At 37.7% G+C, this 23,616-nt stretch overlaps 1 protein-coding gene across 1 annotated transcript; it reads right to left on the bottom strand.

Moving 5' to 3' along the window:
- Positions 1–3,980: 3,980 nt before the first annotated feature.
- On the bottom strand, positions 3,981–18,290 carry Xxylt (Xyloside xylosyltransferase). The gene is made up of 2 exons (XM_090387600.1): positions 17,679–18,290; positions 3,981–4,731 (listed from the first exon to the last, which is right to left on the bottom strand). Exons 1-2 carry the CDS (start codon positions 18,123–18,125, stop codon positions 4,054–4,056), a joined length of 1,125 nt encoding a protein of 374 aa, XP_090243726.1. The 5' UTR covers positions 18,126–18,290; the 3' UTR covers positions 3,981–4,053.
- Between the last annotated feature and the right edge of the window lie 5,326 nt (positions 18,291–23,616).

Here is a 23,616-nt window from a genome sequence, read left to right as displayed (position 1 = left end):
GATATCAATATTTATAAAATAATAAGAGAAGTTTACCTCAATATACAGTGGATTCCGATTATTTGGGCCACCAATTAATCGGGGCAGCCGTTTATTTGGGACAAATCTTAAAAAACAACACAATCGAGAAAATAGCCAGGGTTTACTTTGCTTAATTGGGACAAGATGCCATTTACTCAGGGCAGGAGACTGCAGCACTGGAGATTACCTTACGATTGTCTCTGACCGTACCACATGGTTCGGTCAGATTTCTGGAGGTCACAACCATAAAACAATAAAAACAATTAGCAGTCACCTGTTTACTGAGTTTTTCTGTTAGTGCAATCTATCATAAACGGATAGTAAACTCTATCTTCTTAAATTTGCGATAATACTGACAGCTGAAATTGTGGGTTATTATGGTGAAATGTGTTTACACTTCCATGAAACCTTCAATCATATAAAATTAATTTTCAGAATCTTCTCTTCATTCCTATTTTTAAAGCTTCGTAACTTGTTACTCCGTTCTCACTTGCACGTATCGTGTTACTTGCAATTTGTGTGTGTGCCGTGTTCTTTGTTATTGATTGCTTATCTTTTTACTGTTTTAAATTTTAACCCCCACCCACAAATGACTGAAAAGAAATGTCAACTAGTTAGTATGTACATATTACAGTACTAATTATGTACATATTATGTATTAATTATTCCGATATGTATTAATATATTATGTACATATTACGTATTAATTATTCCGATTATCGCATATCATTTAATTTTTTAATTGGTAAGGCAATAAAGGGTAAATTTGTGCTTAATATACTTTACTTTTATAGCCTGTGGATAATATTCCTCCTATTTTTGCTAATTAGAATCACTGTTTAATAGAATTAAAATTCAATTCACAAACATGATCACAATGACAGGCGCTTACTACACATTGCATAGTGAACGGTACTTTACTATAGCGAGTCCATCGTAACATGATTTGATTGTACAGTGAACCAATTGTAAAGCCTATTATATTTTTCACTATACTCCAGAATTTGGGTACAAGTTTTCTCTGCGCAGTGGGCGTGGTCTTAAACTACGCCCACTGGAGATATAGTAGAGTTGAGTTCTGTGATTGAGTGATTACTGTGAATGCTTAATTTTTGCTTCTGATTGTTTCATTGGATGTGAATTTAGTTTGGTTTAGAGGGAAGTATGAAGTTATCATTTACACGTGTGTGTTTGGTTTTTTTGCCATTTTCCTGTATATTTGTATTTTTTAGTATATTTTGTGCTACCTTTTGTTGTCGTGTTAGGTGTTTTCTGTTTTCATTATTGTGCCATTTATGCATATTACTCTCTGCTGCCGTCACATCTTATTTTCCCTTTTTTGTTGTTCCTTGTTTAGTCCCAATGGAGCGAGTGAATGTGAAAGTAGTGTTTACCCCCCCACCATAAAGCTGTTTTTGTAGCGGAAAAGGAGTTCCCTATTTAAAAACAGCGATAACAAATATTCTATCCAAAGATTATGCCTAGCCCTCGCTATCTGTAGTTTTAGTTAGTGTTTATCCTCCACCATACCACTGTTTTTGTAGCGGAAAATTAGTTCCCTATTTAAAAACAGCGGTAACGGATATTCTAACTAAAGATTATGCCCGACCCTCGCTATCTCGAATCTTAGTTAGGCTTTTCATTCCCCTCTTCACCACTGTTTTATAGCGAAAAAAAGAGATCTCTATTTAAAAAACAGCTGTAAAAGATATTTAAACCAAAGATTGGGTTTTTACAAAATTTTGGAAGATATTTAATTCAAAAACGGACTTATTTTTCAAAATTTATAATTATTTTTGCTTAGTTTAATAACGTATTGTAGTTTCTCTTTATGTTTATTTAGGCTTTGATGTATTGCAATATCATATGACTTTGGAGTGTTACATGTGAGCATGGAAAGCAGTGAGTGGCAGCTGTCAATCACTGCATTGTTTCTGACTGTTAGTCGAAAAATGGACTTGTACCCAAGATCCCAGTGGAGTATTACCATATTTTTAACTATTTACGTGAAACTTCAGATAATTGGGGCAGCCGCTTAATCGGGCCAAAATGGACTAGTCCCGATGTGTTGGGACAATTGGAATCGACTAATACATAGAACATTTCCATATGATACTCTCCAGCAATTAAAAAGAAAAAATCTGAAATCTTATATTACAGAAAAAATAATTAAAAATCAATCTAATGCTAATCTAACAAATTAAATAAATTAATTAAAATAAATTTAACAAAAAAATTTGCAAAACGATTTTGCAATTTTTTTTGTTAAATTTTTGTTGGAGAGTATCTTCTTTTTTTTTAATTGTTGGAGAGTATCTTTTCTTTTTTTTTTTTTTAATTGTTGGAGAGTATATATAGACAATGTATATATATATATATTTTTTTTTTTGTTAGTTGTTGGTGCATCAGCTTCTGTGGCCATAATGCACCTCCCACAGTTTTTGCATTTTATTCTGATCCAAGCCCGAGGCGGAATTCGAACCCACGACCTTTGGGTTGCCAGGCAGGCACTTTACCCACCTGGCTAGTCCAGTCGGCCTGGAGAGTATAATACGGAAGCGTTCTAGGTATTATACTGAGGTAAACTTCTCTTATTATTTTACAAAAATTACCTAATAATCATATATACAGAGGAAATAAAATTGGCAACTGTTACCTGCTCCTGTACTAGTGATCAACAGTAAAAATTTGCAATATCATATTAACATACTTAGCAGAACACGCGATTATAACAACCTATGTTACTGGAATGATACATCATCCTAGTATAAGGAACATTAATCTATCCCAAAGTTTTGTATAAGAAAGGAAATGGAAAATGACTAATTCAGCAGAAATTAACTAAGCTGCTATTTAATTATATGTTATTAACAGCAATTAAATATAAATAAATAGCATTGAAAGCTCAAAGAAAAGGTTCAATGCACTGTTAAGCATCTTCAAAAATTAATTTAATTTTCATATTACAATACCTAAATAAGGTGGAAAATTTTATTAAATTGACACTAATCCTTTCTGGGAATTAGTCTGCTAATAAAATTGAACAAGGTGCCACAACTCTCTCCCATTTACAAATCCAAAGGAAGATTTGTAAACAGACCACAAAGAAGTTTTTTAATCATATATCTCCGACTGGTTTTGATCATATATATCCTTTCAATACCACAAAAGCAAGACTATACATTAGCTATTACATGGCAATCTATAAATTAACTGTAAACTATGAAAAAAGTTTTAGTGAAATACCATTTACTATTTTTGTTAACTTATATTTCTTTATATCTTACGTTTCAAATAACAGCTTGCACTACATTATGTATACTAATAATTACAGCAGTATAAAGCGCAATGGTAATAATTTGGAATTTCCTTTTTTCCTGATTATTCAAATCACACAACAAACACACATAAAACTTTTCTAATAAATTCTGGCATTATCATAAACTGAAAAGCAGAAAAAAAAAAACTTCTTTAGTTCATAAAAAAGTGATAAGCAACAATGTGCGTTAACTCTTCTTAAACTGTACATAAAAAATAACAGAATTCAATTAAATGTATCATTTTTTTTTCATTGATTTAGCATTCCTTTTAATTATAAGAAAATAAGAAAATCACAAAAAAATCATAGAAAAAAAAAAAAAAAAAAAAACATTTCTCAACTTGAATTTTGAAATCAATAAATGTACTTGTGACTTACGGCTTTTTATTTTAACACAGTAAATCAACTCTTATAAATAGGATTACATGAAAGAATAAAATATAACAATGAAAAGCTACAATATAACATATTAACATTATAAACATTCTATTTTGTACAGTCTCATGTGAAGAATGGCAGTTTAACTAATAAGTGTTCATCTGTAAACTTTTAAAAAGGAAAAACTTACAAATCAATTTTCAGTTTAAAATCTTTATAGTTTAATCAACGTTTATAAAAAGATATTTTAAGATTTGTGGCACTAAATAACTTGGTGAAAAAACGAGAACTCTCTCTCGCTCTCTTTGGCACCAAACCTGGAAAAGAAATGTTAACTAAGAAGGTCCATCAGGTATAGGAGTATTGCAGTTTCCATGATAAACATGGATTTTTTCATGGCATTTAAAATACTGGCTAAACACCTCATTATAGCCATGATATTTCCACCATTGACAAAGCTGTCTATTCCAACCACATGGCAAAACATAAAAAAGATCTTCATATTCAAAGCTAAGAAGAGAAAACAAATCTTGATCTCCCAAATGACCTTTAAATTTGTACTTTTTGGTTAACAGTTCAACAGATGTAGCATTGATGGCAGTGTTATACAATGATGATTCTCGCATCCGTTTCAGATCTAACAATAATACACCACTGTTGAAACCTGGTAGTCCATCTGGTGGAGGGCTACCTACTCTGGTATCATGGTTCTGTTGTCTGTATTCATGTACTAAGTGGCGGTACACTGGCTGTTGCTCCCAGGCTAGCCCAACAACTGCATTTCTTCCAAAATTGTCAAAATGATAATGCAATTCTTTAATATCAGAGAAAAACTGTACATCAACATCTGTCATAATTAATCTATCCTGAGGAAATACTCGATGAATTGCAATAGAGAGAAAAAATAGTGCATCACTATAGTATGCTCCAGGTTTATAACTAAAATGGGGTTTCATGTAATTAACTACATCATGGATAGGTTCTATAACACTCTCCACATTGTAGAAGAATACCTAAAAATAAATGATAACATGTAAGTACATTTATAAGAATGGCAAAGAGATCTTTAAAATAAATATAACAATCTAGGGATTTATTTATCAAACACTATTGTTTCATAAAATGGTAATCTCCTCATCCTCTTAAAAATTGTTTCTGAACATAACTGCAGGGTGTTGGTACTGTCATATACAATATGTCAAAATTCTATATGAAAACCCATGGATTTTCCCAAGTTGTTATTTGATTTTTTAGGAGCATTAGCAACTAAGGCCATATTGCTCCGGGAATATGCGGTGGTCATTCCCTGACCTTTCCACATCCTCCGTATTTGGTGGTGATGGGCGGATTTTCTCAAAGCAGTATGGGAAAATGCAGGGTATGCATACAGGGTTAAAGTGCTTCCTGATATTTAAGACCACTGCCTACCGCACATACAGACAATTCCCAGAGCAGTTTTTTTTCCTTTTTCTTTTTTTGTTAGAGATTGTCAAATGGTTTTGATCATAAGTACCCTTTTGATACTATATGAGCAAAGTTACATATTAATTATTACATGAAAATCTATGAAATTAACTCAATCATAAGCCTAATTGGATTTAGGGAAGGACTGGGTACAAAAGAAGCACAGTTTTGTGCCTAGGTCATGATGCAAAGGTGCAGAGAACAGCAGATCAACACCCATCTTTCTTTTGAATTTTAGGCCTTTGATCGAATCCAACAACACCAAGCTCATCAAGATCCTTGAGGAGTCTGGCTATGATGAAAAGGACAAACTTCCATCTGTTGTTGTAGAAGCTGATAGCTTAAATAAATTTGAGGAACTGGACAAACTTTTAGAGGGAATGGTTATGTGAAATTGTTTTTTTTGTTTTTTTTTTTTGTTTTTTTTTTTTGCTGGAAGAAATGAGGAAATATCTGTCAATGGAAGGGTTGTCAATGACAACCTTCAACTAGGCAGATGATGCTGTACTCTGTACAAATAATATGAAGCACTTACAGATACTCCTCACTCGTGTGATTAATGTCAGAAAAACTAAGCTCATGGTACTTAACAAGGCGATGCCAACACCTCTTATGTTAAATGAAAGGCTGATAGAGAGTTGACAAGTTCAAATATCTAGGATGCTGGATCAATGACAAAAATGAACCAAATAAGGAAATAAAAGCAAAGATTGAAATGGCCAGGCAGTTATTTCCTTAAAATGAGATCTGCCTTGTTTGCACAAGGCAACTGAATCTGCAACTTACAGTCTGTTTGATTAGATGTTATGTTTGGTCAGTTTTGTTGTATGATGCTGATTTTTGTATTCTGTGTATCTTGTAAACTCCTCTGACCGTTTGGTCATCCTGGAGTATAAACAGAAAATTTATTTTTTATTTTATATGGAAACTGAAAACTAATACGTCCACATTTCAAACTAGAAACGTTTGAAATGTGGACATACGGAAAAATGTTAGATACCATGGATGGCAAGGATAACCAATGAGAGTATCCTGCATAGAATTGGAAAAACCTGTGAACTGCCAAAGAATGTAGAGAAAAGATCAAGTTATAAAAGCAAAATCCGAAGATGAACTACAGATAGCAGCAAATGAACTGAATAAAATAGGTAAAAAGTATGAGATGAAAATCTCCACCTCAAATGGGATTATGTGGAAAAAACATACAAAGAGTCAAAACTGTTACTGATGACAAAATAATAGAACAAATATCTGACTTCACCTATTTGGGAAATTTAATATCAAATGAAGGGAAAGACATCCATACTAAACTACAAACATATAATAAAATGAATGGAACGATTAAACACCACTTCGGAAAACAAATGACAACTAAAACAAAATTACGACTGCACAACATCACTTCAAAAATCAGCCCTCTTCTACAGTTGTGAGACTTGGGTCATAAATAAGAAAGATGCACACAAACTAGAACTGGCACAAATGAGATTTTTAAGCCCATTATTAGGCTTTACGAGACTAGACCACCAAAGAAATTTGGATATCTGCGAGAAATTAAAAGTAGATAACATAATAAATGACATAAAATGGTATCAGAAAAAATGGATCAGCTACATAGAAAGAATGAACCCAGACCGGATCCCAAAATTAGCCTTTAACTACAAACCTACAGGCAAGAGAGATGTGGGTTGAATAAGACAACGATGGCGAGATCAAGACTACCTCCAAGAGCTACAATGGAACAGGTCTTAAAAGACTTAAGCTGGACCAAGTTCATGATGATGAAGAGAAAAAAAAAAAACAGTAAAAAAAAAATCTCAGACACCTGATACGGAACAACAAATATGCAATTCAACGGCTAATTATTGAGGGGAGAATGTAGGAGAGAAGAAAGCCTTAGAGAAGATGCATATAAAGGCAAGATAATATGAAGAACAGGACAGAACTGAACACTGAGCAGCTATTCAGAGCTGCAAGAGACATTTGCTACTGTGGTTTCTAACCTCCTAATAGAGGTCAGGACATGGAGAAGAAGATGTACCTAATGCTAATAAGTTTTAATATGGACATAGTGAGGTGGGTGCAAGAGAACATCCACTGCTAGTTGCAAGATACTGTTAGTTACATTTCCTGCATTCACATTTAGGTTTTTAGCAACAGACCCATGTGCTATCAGTGATGTACATAAAAAGGTTCATCATGAAATATCTGATTTTGCATTTGAATATTTTTGCATTTAATGTTGAATATCTGGTTTTTTTTTTTGTTTTTTTTTTCTACTGAAGTTATCGGATATGGAAAACTGCCATGAGGAAAGATGAAATCCAGATATGCTGGCCAAATATTGTTGGATATTGATCAGATCTCAATCTTTATTGTAAAAGCAAAAATTTACCAAAAATATTTTGCATTTAATGTTTCGTTATTAATTATCATAAAATTTCATTTTTACACAAATCTTCCATTTTCTTTTCCCTTGAAAATGATGGGTGATATATAAAATTTTCAAGTTCAGATTGAAATCTGACATTCAATTTAACAAGAATCAGCAGTTTTTCTTAAAAATGGGTTTGTGCCATGGGGAAGAACTTGAAAAATTGGGGAGGGGTTACTGCCTGTGGCATCAAAATATGGTGCCAACAGCCACTGGTATCAGTATCTCCATTACTGTTTGAATTTGCCACCACCCCACCCATCAGTATTAGTGAGAATAATCACATAGGGTGCTCATTACACTCAAGCAACAGATGCTTGTTTTTGAAAAATACTAATGAATAAAAGACTGTGTACTCCTCAGGACCTATCGAATGGGTGAATTTAACCGTCCAGTGAATTTAACTGACTGCCCAGTTAAAATTTAAGTGATTCTTGTGGTACCATATGGTACTGCTTACTGATCTTGATCAATATTAATTCAAACATACTATGTGATCGTATGAACCCAGACATTATATGCCCCTGTGACAGGAGCATATAATGTTAAATTATGTGATTAATTTTTGCTCTGGATCACTTAAGTCACATTTAAAAATAACAGAAAATTTTATAATATTGCAAAGTATTACACTTCCCCACCCAGCTACTTCATATTGCCAGACTAGCTGGCAAAATTTTCTGTGGAGAACACTGAAAGATGCAATGATGCTATGTAGAAACCATATATTCTAAAGAATAGTTCCATCACATGTTGTTGTTTGTTTGGTTTTTAGGAGCATTAGCAACTAAGGCCATATTGCTCCGGGGATATGCGGTGGTCATTCCCTGACCTTTCCGCATCCTCCGTATTTGGTGGGCACAGGCTCGAACGCCAGTCTAATCAAGAAGCGTGTGCTATGTACTGCTGCCCCTGCCCACATGGCTACGGAGGCGCCCCATCACATGTCCCAAAATGCTATATTATGCATTTATTCAAACTTCAAATAAATTAAAGCTAATAAGTAGGGCCATTCAACTGAGTAGGTATTGCGTGATCAATACATAGGCAGCAAAATTAATTTCTCCAATAATAAACTTTCAGGAATAAAAGGTTGCATTTTTAAATTTATATGTAGGCATGTATAACTCTAGGAACCATCCTCCACTGGTGTGCAAAATTTAAGGACCAGTCAGGGTTTTCACTAGTAGCTTATCATAGAAGTGGCCTGGATATGGGAAAAGCATACCAAAGGAACCTTGTGAGGTACAGAAATGATGAAGAAAACAACACTGACACAACAACGGAAACAAAACGGTACAAAGGGACTTTATTCAAAAATGGCAACATAGCACTGGCTGCCATGATACAGATGAATCGCTGCCAAAGATGGAACAAAGGGAAGAGGTGGTCCTCAGTAGGAGATATGGCCACCCCTAATGTCAATGCAAGCTTTGCACCACCCGTCCATACTTAGAACAAGGTTGTTGATAAGTTCTTGCGGTAACATCGTCCATTCCTCTGTCAGCAGCATCTTCAGCTGGCGAAGATTTTCTGGTGGGAGTGGACGTGCCATTAGGCATCTCCCCAGAGTGTCCCATATGTGTTCAATGGGATTTAGATCGGTGGAATGGGCAGGCCAATCCATACGAACAATGTCCTCACTTTCCAAAAGAATATCAACAGCTGCAGTGTGATGGGGTGTGGCGTTATCATCCATAAACACAAACTCGGGGCCAATGGCACCTCAGAACAGACGCACATGGGGAAGGATTACCTCAGTATAGTAGCATGCACCGGTTACAGTACCGACTTCCAGTATCTAGAGTTGTGTACGTACATCCAAGATAACACCTCCCCAGATATATACAGAAATTTTGCTAGCAGGGGTAAGGAGGTGATTATCCCCTTGTATAAGGCAATGGTCAGGCCACACCTTGAGTACTGCATACAGGTCTGGAGGCCTCATTTTAGGAAGGATGCATCGGTGCTGGAATGAATATAGAGGATGAGATTGACAAGGGAAACAAAGGGTTGCTCTTACCAAGGAAGGCTTAAGTTCTGCAAATTGCAGTGTCTGGAGACTAGGCACCTGCAAAGTGATCTGACTGAGGTATATAAGGCTTTGAATGGTTTGAACAAGCCCATTGCTGATGGGATTCTTCGTCTTGCTCAGATTACACACACTTGAGGGGACACAATTTCAAACTGAGAAAAGACAGTTACAGAATAGATGTGTGGAAATTTGCCTTTAGCCAGCAGGTGGTTGATTGATGGACCAAACGTTTTATCTGTCGTTGTGGAAGTTGATATCTTAAATAAATTCAAGGAATAACTGGACAAACATTTGGAGCAAATGGAAAGGTTTTTTTTTGGCTAATGCTGTATAAGCTTGCTTTCTTGCATCATGTCTCTACTAATGCAAACACATAGTACAATAAAAAATAGCAATTATAATGGTGCTCTTTGAAGTGTAAAACTGATACAACTTATGATGATCTGTTTCACAACATAGTCATTTGATGCATTTGTATGAAATTTTGTTTTGGCTAAGTACAAAATGCCTTTGCACTACAAGTGCATTATTATACACCTAGTGGCTACTTTATTAAATACACCTAACCTTTTCATGAAATGGAACAGTCCATCAGTAGCAACATCACATATTTCTACCAATATAAAGTAGGTGGTAGATATACAGGGATGATGTATGTGTGCAAGATGTGTCCTTTGAACAGCAGTTGGTGCTTGTATTAACATCCTAGAAATTGCAACCATGCTGGAGTTTGCACATATAACTGCATCTTGGGTGTATTCAGATTGGTCTTTCTGATACCAATAACCAAATAACACACAGCCAATGGCAATTCTGTGGTTGGATATAGCTCATTGATATGAGAGGCCAATGGAGGTCAGCAAGCATTGTGCAGAATAACAGAAAGCCTACAGTCATTTCAGAATGACATCTGAAATGTCAAAGAGATATTTCAGAATGTATAACTCATTATATCCTGTTACAGATGAGGTGTCACAGCCAATGACCAAACTGATTTTAATCTGGTCAGCAAATAACAAGAAGGTATGGTTGCAGTGGGATCAGAAACACCATGCCAGGCAGTAGAGGACTGAAGAAATGTTGCTAGTTTGATGAATTCCAGTTCCTGCTATTTCATGTTGATGGAGACAACCAGAATATGGCAAAAACAGCATGAATCCACAGCCCATCCTGCCAACAATTCAGGCTGCTGCTGGATGATGGTGTAATGGCGTGGGGAGCATTTTTGTGGTACACATGAGGTCCCTTGATAACAACTAGGCACATCCCTTTGCGGTTACAGTGTATCTAACTACAAACGAATTCTTCTGGCAGGATAATGTGCCATGTCACAAGGCCAGAAACATAGAGAACTGGATTCACAAACACAAGAGTGAATTCTGCTTACTGCAGTGGTCTCCCTAGTCACCAGATCTAATGCCAACTGAGTACCCATGAGATGAGGTGGAATGAACACTAGAGTCAAGATCTGCAACCATCCAATTTGCAACTATGGAAAAAAAGTTAACGTGGACAAGCATCCCTGTGACACACTTTCAGCACCTTGCCAAGTCCACATCATAACAAATTCAGGCTGTTCTAAGTGCTAAAAGGAGAACTATTCACTATTAGGTAAGTGCAGCTAACAGAGTGGCCACTCAAAGTATAATTAGTGTGTAACCCATCAATATTAGCATTAGCATAGGCATTTGATGCAAGAAAGCAAGCTTATGCAGCATCAGCCAAAAAAAAAAAAAAAAAAAACCCACTTCCACTTCACCCCTCTGTTCGTTCAAAATACCTGTCCAGCTGAGCCTTAAACTTATTTAGGCTATCAACCTCCACCACAAGGGATGGGAGTCTGTTCCACCAACCAACCACGCGCTGGCTAAAGGCAAATTTCCGCACGTCTATCCTACATCTGTCTTTCCTCAATTTGAATTTATACACTCTCAGGTGATTTTTCTGAGCTAGAGGAAGAATCCCATCAGCATTGAGCATGCTTAAACCATTCAAGGCTTTATACACCTCTATCAGATCACCTCGCTGGTGCCTAGTCTCCAGACACTGTAATTTGCAAAACATAAGCCTTTCTTCGTAAGAGCACCCCTTTGTTCCATTCACTAATCTTGTTGCCCTTCTCTGTACTCGTTCCAGCAGCTCTACATCCTTCTTGAAATGAGGCCTCCAGACCTGTATACAGTACTCTAGGTGTGGCCTGACCATTGCCTTATACAATGGAATAATCACCTCCTTATCCCTGCTGGAAAAATTCCTGTATATCATTGACAATATTCCATGAGCTACTCTTGCAGCCCGTCAGCACTGCTCAGAGAACTTCATATCTGCCTGCACAATCACCCCCAAGTCCCTTTCATTCTCTACCACTGTCAGTGTAGTACCACAGAGTTGATACGTTGCTCTGGGGTTGCTTTTTCCCATGTGTAGTACTTTACATTTGTCAATGTTAAACTTCATTTGCCACCTCTCAGCCCATCTGCTCAACCTTTCCAGATCCTGTTGCAGCAGCATAGTGTCAGTAGTGTCCTTGACAACCCTGCCAACCTTTGTATCATCTGCAAACTTGGACATTAAGCTTGATATACCATCATCAATATCATTTATAAATACAGAAAACAATAATGGACCCAACACTGAGCCCTGAGGGACTCCACTAATAACATTAGTCCACGATGAGCAGTGTCCATTGATTACCACTCTCTGTCTTCTCCCCCTCAACCACCCCTTTATCCATAGCAGCAATTTGCCTCCAATGTCACACTGCTCCAATTTGTGTAGCAGTCTTCCATGTGCAACAGTATCAAAAGCCTTTCTAAGATCCAAGTATATAATATCAAAGTTATTCCCTGCATCCAGTTCTTTTGTGACTGCATCATAGTATCCAATCAAGTTGGTCAGGCAAGACTTCCCCTTAACAAAACCATGCTGTGTCTGAGCTATAACTGAAGTCTTGTCTAAATGATCCTGCAGTGCTTCTTTAACCAGTGCCTCCATTAATTTTCCTGGAACAGAAGTTAAGCTCACAGGTCTATAATTACTTGTGTCAGCCTTTGATCCTCCTTTGTGAATTGGGGTCACATTTGCACATTTCCAGTCTATGGGTACCTCCCCTGAGTGCAAGGAAGCTCTCATAATTATGGCTAAGGGTTTGCTTACTTCCTTTGCTGCCTCCTTTAATATAACTGGATAGATCCCATCCACCCCGGGTGCCTTTCTTGTGTTTATCTTCAACAGTTTCTCCTCCACTTTACTCCCAGTTATTTCAAGATTCTGTAGCTTACTGCTAGAGTTGAATACACCTCTGGCATTCCCCTCGCTGAATAACTCCTCATGTGTGAATGTCGATGCAAAATATTCATTTAGTTTGTTAGCTACCTGAGCAGGATCATCAACAGTTGACCCATCAATATCAAGTGGACCAATCTGATTCATCCCCTTCCTTCTATAGTTTACATAAGTAAAGAACTCTTTGCTGTTTTTCTTTGCATCCCTTGCCAAGGATTTCTCGTAATCTGCCTTCGCCTGCCTAACCTCCTTTGTAACTTGGTTGCATATCAACTTGTATCTATCATAGGCTTCTGTGTCATGTGTTAATTTGTAAGTATCCCATGCATTTTTCTTCTCTGCCATATGCCTCATTAGTTCATCTGACATCCATTTTGGCCTAAACTCCTCATATAATAACAAGAAAAATCAGAATGTAATTTGCCCTACAATGAATCTTTTAATTACACTTTTTCTTTATAATTTTTTTTTTTTTTATTTTGTGTGAGGGAGTTTCTAAATTCCTTCATTATTTCCCACAGACACCCTACAGGTAATTCTCATCATATATCACACCATATCTACTGCAATTAGCAAATGATAGCACTACTGTTAAGTTGTAATGTTTTCTCTGATATTTCTGTCTAGCACTGTCAGCTGCTTGTCTGACTTCAGTTTGCTCAAAAGTTTCATTTGTTCTTGCAGTAGCCATTTGTTCTGCTTTTGAAGTTCTTATCCACTTTCAAATTTCACCTTTTCTTCTTTCTTTGCTATTTTCCATTTTTAATTTGATCAATGGATTCATCACTCTTCCATCTTAATTTTTTAAAATATCAGCCACCTTTCAAATAACTGATATTAAATTTATGATTGGAAATAAATTATACTTAAAATGGGGAATTTATATATAAACTATAGAAACATGCTGAAAAATACCTGAATACAAATAGCTAAACACTACTATGCTTGTATATAAGTCAGTAATACTTTAAAATAATTATAAAAAAGTTTTCATTAGCACTATATTCACAGCAAAATATATATTGCAACCTTGTTATCAAATTAATGCTGCAAGTCATATAAAGTGCTTCATTTATGGTAAAGCATTCTTTGAATGTTGCATATCATGGCATCACACTGTGAGAGGTCAATGTCAGAATCAAGTTCTCATTTTTGAAAACTGTTAGCACAGTGCCAAGCATATTAAACAAAAATATTTGGGCTTTTTATTTGGGCTCAAAGCTTATTAATAAATTATCTGGAGATCAACCATCCACATTAGCATCTCCCACATTGTGGAAATATATCAATACTGAGTTCTCAAGTCTTACACATTGCAAATATATAGCAATATACTTCTAAGGAACACTGATATTTATTTGTTATGTAATACTGAGGCTTTAACTGAGATATTTTAATACTGAGACATGACACAACTTTATTGTGCACACACTTCACAAAGCATTATTTTGTACATGGCAAAGATGCCATGTACAAAATAATGCTTTGAACAAGATCTACATCAGCATTGCCTTACAGCAGAATCTTGTTGATATAAACAGTTTATACAGAGCCTATATCGTTCTCCTGAAAAAACGATAGGCTTTTCTACATAACATAATCACTTATTACAAATCTTAGTTAACATGTATTATAAGTCCATTTTATCCTATGAGAAATAAATTGTCATTTTTTTTATGGTTAATGCAATGTTTAGTACAATCTTAATTAATTAAAGTTTTATTCCTAAACAAGACACTTGCTGTTCAAAGACAGGCTTGCAATGGCAGAAAGGTAGTAGCATGTAATGCAAGAAAGCAAGTGTATGAGCCTATACAGCATCAGCCAAAAAAAAAAAAAAAAAAAAATTACAAAAATTTCTCTAAATGTTTGTCCAGTTCCTCCTTAAATTTATTTAATCTATCATCTTCCACAATGACAGATGGAAGTTTGTTCCAGTAAATAACCACCCGCTGGCTAAAGGCATATTTCCGCACATCTGTTCTACATCTGTCTTTCCTCAATTTGAATTTATACCCCCTTAGGTTCGTAATCTGAACAAGTGGAAGGATCCCATCAGAATTCAGCGTGCTCAACCCATTCAAGGCCTTATACACCGCAATCAGATCACCTCGCAGGTGCCTAGTCTCCAGCCACATCAATTTGCAGAACTTAAGCTTCTCTTGGTAAGAGGATCCCTTCATTCCACTCACCAATCTTTTTGCCCTTCTCTGTACATGCTCAAGCAAATCTACAGCCCTCCTAAAATGAGGCCTCCAGACCTGTATGCAGTACTCAAGGCGTGGCCTGACCATTGCCTTATACAGAGGGACAATCACCTCCTTTTTCCCTGCTAGCAAAATTCCTATATATCATTGACAAAACCCCATGACTTGCCCTGGCATCCTGTCTGCATTGCTCAGAAAACTTCTTGTCTGACTGCACAATTACTCCCCAGGTCTTTTTAATTTTCTACCACCTTAACTGTTGTACCACACAGTTGGTATGTTTCTCTGGGGTTACTTATACCTATATGCAGTACTTTGCATTTGTCAAGGTTAAACTTCAGTTGCCACTTCTCAACACATTTGCCCAAATTTTCTAGATCCTATTGCAGTAGCACACTGCCATTACTGTCATTAACAACCCTGCCAACCTTTGTATTATCTGCAAACTTCGACACTAAGCCTGATATACCTTCATCAATATCATTGATAAATACACAACAACAGCGGACCCAAAACCGAACCCTGTGGGACTCCACTAATAACATTAGTCCATGAAGAGTAGCACCCATTGATTACCACCCTCTGTCTTCTCCCACTCAACCATCCTTTTATCCATTGTAGCAACTTACCCTTAATAACATTCTGCTCCAATTTGTACAGTAGTCTTCCATGTGCAATAGTGCCAAAAGCATTCCTGAAATCCAAGTATATCAACATTATTTTTTGCATCTAGTTTCTTTGTATCCACATCATAATAACCAATCAAATTTGTCAGACAAGACTTTCTCTTAACAAACCCATGCTCTGTCTGAATTATTGCTGCAGTCTTGTCTAGATGATCCTGCAATGCATCTTTAACCAGTGACTCCATTATTTTACCCGAAACAGAAGTTAAACTAAGTGGTCTGTAATTACTCATGCCACCCTTCAATCCCCCTTTGTGAATTGGGGATACATTTGCACCAGTCCGTGGGGACCTCCCCTGAGTCCAAGGATGCTCTCATAATTATGGCTAAGAGTTTGCTTACTTCCTTTGCCGCCTCCTTTAATATAACTGGATAGATCCCATCCACCCCAGGTGCCTTTCTTATGTTTAACTTCAACAATTTCTCCTCCACTTTGTTCTCAGTTATTACAAAATCATTTACTACCCTGCTACAATTTGATAACCTTCTGGCATTTTCAAACCTTAATAACTCCTCATGTGTGAATGTAGATGCAAAATACTCATTCAGTTTGTTTGCCATCTGAGCAGGATCATCAACAGTTGAACCATCGATATCAAGTGGACCAATCAAATTCATCCCCTTCCTTTTAGAGTTTATATAAGTAAAGAAATCCTTGCTGTTTTTCTTAGCATCCTTTGCCAAAGATTTCTCGTAATCTTCCTTCGCCTGCCTAACCCCCTTTGTGACTTGATTACAGACTAGCTTATATCTGCCATAGGCTTCTGTGTTGCCTGATAATTTATATGCATCCTAAGCATTTTTCTTCTCTGTCATGAGTCTCATTAGTTCATTTGATAAGGTAAGTAAAGAAAGAATTACTATTCTGTTATGATGCAAAGAAAATGGCAGTAAAAAACTGTTCCTGCCTGTGATTAGAAAATTTTCCAAGTAAAGATATTTTAAAGTAGTTAACCAACTTCTTTACAATTACAAAGCCAACAGAGTGTTTGGCTTACAGTCAAAATTTTTCAGTTTTCATTATTCAATAAAGAGAAGAACAGCTTCACAAAAAAGGAATATTTTGATTATTTTCAATTACTGTATGTCGAACATTACGTTGAAGAGCATACCATCTGATACCACCAATTTATACAGTAACTAGGTTGATGTGCAACAAAAAGGGCACAAATTGCAGCCAAAGTGATGCTATTCACAACGTTGTTACTGCTTAGTATGGTACTGCATCAGGTGAAATAATCGTTTCCCCAAAGGATGAGAATATGATAGCAACATCGAGGGTTGGGACATGGAAGGAGCTTGTGGATTTTGTTAAAGAATTTGGGGAGTTTAAGATGGTGATGGTGTTGCCACTGCAGCACCATCACCATCTTAAACTCAGGTAGAAGGGTGCAAGCATACATACTCATAGCATGTATGCTTGCACCCTTCCACCTGACCACTTGCCTAGAGTAATGTTTCTGCTTTACTTAAGAATGCATGCCAGACATAAAACTTGAGTATTTCTATAAAACAGATTAATTTATTAGAGACTTAACTGGTTTCGTATTTCCATTAATATTACTATTGTGATTCCGCTTTTACTAGTTTATGTGACACTGATTATAAATTTCCACTTCAATTATGTTATTTCTTTTCTCATGATTACTCTTATAAGAGATTGTAAACAAAATATTATTCATATTATTGTTAGACAAAGATTTAGTTAATGTTAAAAAATATGTACTACAGACTAGGGTGTCTGACATTTATGTCACATATTGTAACCAGGAGAGTCAAAATTGCCTTTAGCTTCTTTTTTTTTTTTTTTTTAATAAGTTATATCTTTGATGGGATAACAAGTACTCACCTGAACATCAGAGTTTGCAATTGCAGAAAAATCATGAAGAATTTGTTTGGCAATAGACAAACTGGCATCATCTGTTATTACGTGCAACCTCTGAGGTGTTACTGTGTGAGTTAATATCGAAGACACACAAGTTGAAAACTTTTGCTTTAATCCAGGGATTTCATTAGCGCGGGTGAATAACAGGAGTACATCTATACATTCCACCACGCTGCAGTCGACTGTAATATTTTCAACAAGATGAAAGCTTTCAATTGCTTCGAACTTCTTTTGCCCATGATTACTTGAAAATACATCATGCTTTAGTAATGATAAATCTTTCCTCCATCCGTTACGTAAGGGGAATACAGCATTTCCGTCAGTCAGCAATATGATGAGGATCATTCCACATCCACAAAGGATTAGAGCCAACTTTAGTATAGGTATTCGAAAAACACTAGATTGCGCCATTAGAAAAAGCCCTAAACCAAACAGTATACATTACATTTACTGTCATCGTATGTCCATGACATTCTTGATGTGATGCATGAATTTTGCAAACTCCATGTTTTACACGATCACAGATGAGTGCAGTAACCCATCTCTGTCGGTCGAAACATCAGTTGACAAGTTTAACAAGCCACTCCTAGTTCTTCAATTTAATATAATTGTGGGGATGATTATATTTTGCTTTTCACGATTTCTCAATGATGAATAACATATATATTGAAATTTCATCTAAGTAAAAAAGTAAATTACAATAAACAAACAAGCACTTGTCACATCATACAAAAAAAAAAAAAAAAAAAAAAAAATGCATTTACATATGAACTCGTTAGTCGCCCAATAGAAACCTAAAACTTTGGCTAGTATCATTTTACTTCACAACTTTATATAAGTACAGTACACTGCCAGACAAAATTAACAGAACAAATTATTTTTGGTGAACAGTGTCGCCGAAGGCGAATATTTGATTATATAGGCATCCTGCCATTCAAATTTCCAGTATCCAATAGAAATTTCCATACTGTTCCAAATGAAAGACTACTGTACAAATTGAAGTTGGAGCAGTATGGCATTAAGGGCAAGTTGCTACAATGGAAAACAAAAAAGTATGGTTGTGTAGGAGAAGACAGAGAGTGATAATCAATGGACACTGCTCTTTATGGACTAATGTAATTAGTGGAGTTCCCCAGGATTCCGCGTTGGTTCCATTGCTGTTTTCTGTATTTATTAAGGATACAGAAGACGGTATATCAGGCTTAATTAGAATTAACATTAGTAAAGGCACATGATGCAACAAAGCAAGCTTATAAAGCATCTCCCAAAAAAAAAAAAAAAATTAACGCCAGATGGAAATTTGTTCCAGCAATCAATCACACCATGGCTAAAGGCAAACTTCCACTCCTCTACCCTACAACTGTCTCTCCTGAATTTGAATTTATGCCCTCTCAAGTGATTATTCTGAGCAAGAGGAAGAATTCCATTAGCATTGAGCAAGCTCAAACCATTCAAAGTCTAATACACCTCACAGGTGTCTAGTCTCGGGACACTGTAATCTGCAAAACTTAAGCCTTTCTTCGTAAGGGAACCCTTTGTTTCATTCACTAATCTCGTTGCCCTTCTGTGCACTCGCTCCAGCAGCTCAACATCCTTCCTAAAAATGAGGCCTCCAGACCTGTAAACAGTACTCACCTTGAGTACTGTATACAGTACTCAAGGTGAGGCCTGACCATTGCATTGTACAAGGAGCTAACCACCTCCTTATCCTTGCTAGAAAAATTCCTGTATATCATTGTCAAGACGCCATGAGCTACTCTTGCAGCCCGTCTGCATTGCTCAGAATACTTCATATCTGCCTGCACAATTACTCCCAGGTCCTTTTCATTCTCTACCACTGACAGTGTGGTACCACAGAGTTGATACGTTACTCTGGGGTTACTGCTTCCCGTATGCAGTACTTTACATTGGTCAATGTTAAACCTCAGTTGGCACCTCTCAGCCCATCTGCTCAACCTTTCCAGATCCTGTTCCAGCAGCGTACTGTCATTAGTGTCATTAACAACCATGCCATCTTCGTATCGTCTGCAAACTTGGATATTAAGCCTGATATACCATCATAATTATCATTAATAAATATAGAAAACAAAAATGGACCCAACACTGAACCCTGGGAGACTCCGCTAATAACATTAGTCCACGATGAGCAGTGTCCATTGATTATCACGCTCTGTGTTCTCTCACTCCACCTTCCCTTTATCCACAGCAGCAATTTGCCTCCAATGCGACACTGCTCCAATTTCTGCAGCAGTTTTCCAAGTGCAACAGTATTCAAAGTCTTTCTAACATCCAAATATATGATATCAATGTTATTCCCTGCATCCAGTTCTTTTGTGACTGCATCATAGTATCCAATCAAATTGGGGCGTTCGACTGGCTGGTGGCCGAACGTCCTCAGCCGACTAAGACCTGTCTATCTTCCCAGAAACCTTTATAACACCATAAGAAGCTACCTCACAGCCAGAGAAATAATTGTCAATGCACCATACTGCAGAGACAAACGCCAAGTTTACAGAGGTTGTCTCCAGGGCTTGGTGCTGGGACGCTCCTTTGGAATGTTGTACTTGATGACTTCCTCAACACTAACCTGAATGAAGTTATCTCCCAGGCCTATGTAGATGATCTGATCCTGGCCGTGTCTGCAGACTGCAGAGCGCAGCTAGAAAATTCTGCAAATCAGGCTCTCTTGATATTACAAAACTGGGCAAGGGATCATAATCTTCAAATCTCTTTAATGAAGACTAATTCCATCTTACTGAAAGGTTCCCTCAGAAGACGTCCGTAAATCAAGATAAACGAGACCACAATATGGTTCACTACTGAACTGAAATATCTAGGAATAATCCTGGACTCAGGACTTACATTCCTCCCACATTTGAAACACCTGCAGACAAAGTTAAGGAACTATACTGCCTTGGTCGCCAGAGTTACACATCGGGATTGGGGCCCTCAACCGCCGCACTCTTTCGCTGTTCTACAAAGCAGTATTTCTACCGGTGATTACATACGCTGCAAGGATATGGTATCCGAGAGCAAAAATAGCAGTAAACAGAAAGAAGCTCGAAACTATTCGACGATTTAGCCTCCTCACCTTTACCAGGGCCTGCCGTACTGTCAGCACCTATGCCCTTCAGGTGCTGGCAGGCGCCCTTCCTTTGGTCCTGGAGGTGATACATTGCGGGCTCCTCTGCCGACTATCAAAAGGCACATCGGTGATGTTCATGGACCACAACCTAGCCGCCGAAATCCCAGGAAATTAAGCGGCAGGACCTGCCAGAGTGAATCTACAGCTACTGGGTTCCTGGTCTGCCTCCACGGGGCGTAAGTGGGACAACGTTGGGCCTCAATAGGGGTCCAACAGCTAAATGACCAGATGAACAACGGTACAGAACACAACACATGAACAATTCCCACACACTTTTAAATCTCTGGCATTTCCCAGTGAACTGGTTCACCACAATGAAAGCAACGCGGAGATGGGGGGAAACCCCTGGTGCCGTAAGACAACAACACACACTTACACTTACACTTACCATTGATCCCACTAATAACTTGATTGCTGAAAAGAAGCGCCTTAGCCTCCATTTACAGCAGATATGGCAAGATAGATGGGCTAATTATACTAAAGAAGATATCACTAGATAATTTATTCCACATTTCAACAAGGTATATCCTAAGTCTCCTTTATGGTTCTCTCCCGGCCTGTACACAACTTTCATGCAAACAGGGCACGGATCCATCAGAGCCAAAATCTCAAGTCTTGGAATTATATATGATCCTCTCTGCTATTGTGGAGAGCTGGAGAGTTGGTCTCACCTAATGTATGACTGCCCTTTGTATGAGAACCTTCGCTGCATTCTGATTACCAGAATTAACTTCAATCCAAAACTCCAGGAGCATTACTTGTTGGACAGCGACAGAGAGTACAGGCCTTTTCTCAATACTGCCAGGAGCTCTTCACAAGAAATAGATCCCAACCGCTGGAACGAACGTACACCTGATTAACTCGTCTTGCCCAAATTTAAGCTGGACTGTCAACGACTACCATCGTTAATGGGATGGGACCTCTGTTCCATGAACGACAACACCTTCCTGATTTAAACTCTTTACAAACTGTGATATTATGGACCTTCCTGATTTAAACTCTTTACAAACTGTGATATTATGGACCTTCCTGATTTAAACTCTTTACAAACTGTGATATTATGGACCTTCCTGATTTAAACTCTTTACAAACTGTGATATTATGGACCTTCCTGATTTAAACTCTTTACAAACTGTGATATTATGCAGCTCTGCTGAATCAAATTCAAGCTGGACTGTCAATGACTACCATCGTTAATGGGATGGGACCTCTGTTCCATGAACGATAACGATGTTTTGGACCTTCCTGATTTAAACTCTTTACAAACTGTCATATTATGCAGATCTACTGAATCAATTTCAAGCTGGACTGTCAATGACTACCATCGTTATTGGGACGGGACCTCTGTTCCATGAATAACAACACTGTTTTGGACCTTCCTGATTTAGACTCTTTACAAATTGTGATATTATGCAGCTCTGCCTACCCAGTGACCAAATGGACAGAAGCCCTTAAACCGCCCCCAAGTCAGACTGCAGTGAACATACATCTCCAATTTTGACTTAACAAAAGGGACAAATCCGCGGTGAGACCCGTACTAGTGACACAGTCTAGTGATAACCACACACTTGACGACCAGACCTGAAAGCTCCGAACTCGACAACACACCTCAACAGCATCAGCTGTGCCACGCCAACAAAACCTACCAATCGGCCCGAGTGGAACAACCATTCACTCTGCAAGATTTACAAACTGCCATACAAAAAATAAAAAACAAAAGAACCCCAGGACTGGACATGCTTGAACCAGAACTGGTAAAAAAGGTGGCCGAGTATGTCCCGAACTTGCTGTTAGACTTATATAACCACTGTCTTCGTCAGGGCTGGTTCCCCTCGGACTGGAAGGTAGCCAGCATAAAATTAATCATAAAAAAACCATCAAAGCAGCAATATATATACCGGAGTCCTAACGACCTATATCCCTCCTGTCTGTACTCAGCAAAGTCCTGGAACAACTTCTTAGACAGAGGCTTGAAGTACATTACACCGCAGCAAATTTAACAACAGACAAACAATTCGGATTCAAAACGGGGAAATCCACTCTGGATGCACTAGAATATATCATGAATGCCGCGTCAAACTGCCAACGAAAGTACCTTCTTCTCATCTCTGTGGACTTTGCAGGGGCGTTCGACGCCCTCTGGTGGCAGAGCATCCTCGCAAGACTAAGAGCTGCCAACCTGCCATCAAACCTATATGGATGCATTCAGAGCTACCTGAACATAGGAAGGTCCTAGTGCAGGCTCCCTACTGCAAGGTTGAACGTCAGGTACACAGGGGCTGCCCTCAGGGCTCTGTACTGGGTCCCCTCCTTTGGAACTACGTGCTGGATGAGTTCCTCTCCCTGGAACTGGGGGGGGGGTGCAACTGCTCGCATACGCAGATGACCTCTCCCTAATCCTCTCTGCTGATTCAAGAGCACAACTGGAAACGCTTGCAACCCAGCACTTTCTACACTAAGAGAGTGGACCGAAATTCATCACCTTAATATCTCTGCCACCAAAACCCAATCTATCCTACTAAAGGGATATCTAACTCCTACCAGCCCACCGCAGATAAAAATCTACAACAGAACGATCAAGTTGGTCACAGAACTCAAGTACCTAGGAGTGATCCTGGACCGAAATTTATCATTTACACCCCACTTAAAATACATCCAGAAGAAAATGAAAAACTATGCTGCCATGCTTGCCAGGATTACCCGCCGCGACTGGAGGCTTAAAAGAAGAACCCTTGCAATACTTTACAAAGCAGCCAT

Source organism: Mastigoproctus giganteus, chromosome 13 (assembly GCF_048544385.1).
Source record: "Mastigoproctus giganteus isolate SK-2022 chromosome 13, ASM4854438v1, whole genome shotgun sequence".
In the NCBI taxonomy this organism is placed as follows: domain Eukaryota; kingdom Metazoa; phylum Arthropoda; class Arachnida; order Uropygi; family Thelyphonidae; genus Mastigoproctus; species Mastigoproctus giganteus.
The sequence above is the reverse complement of the archived record's forward strand: the minus strand, read 5'-3'. Positions and strand labels throughout refer to the sequence as shown.

Excerpts from the sequence above, each read along its gene's own strand:
- Xxylt (XM_090387600.1), bottom strand. The coding sequence starts at position 18,125 with ATGGCGCAATCTAGTGTTTTTCGAATACCTATACTAAAGTTGGCTCTA. Across the intron at positions 4,732-17,678 it reads TTGCAAACTCTGATGTTCAG|GTATTCTTCTACAATGTGGA; the intron begins GTGAGTACTTGT and ends ATTTATTTTTAG.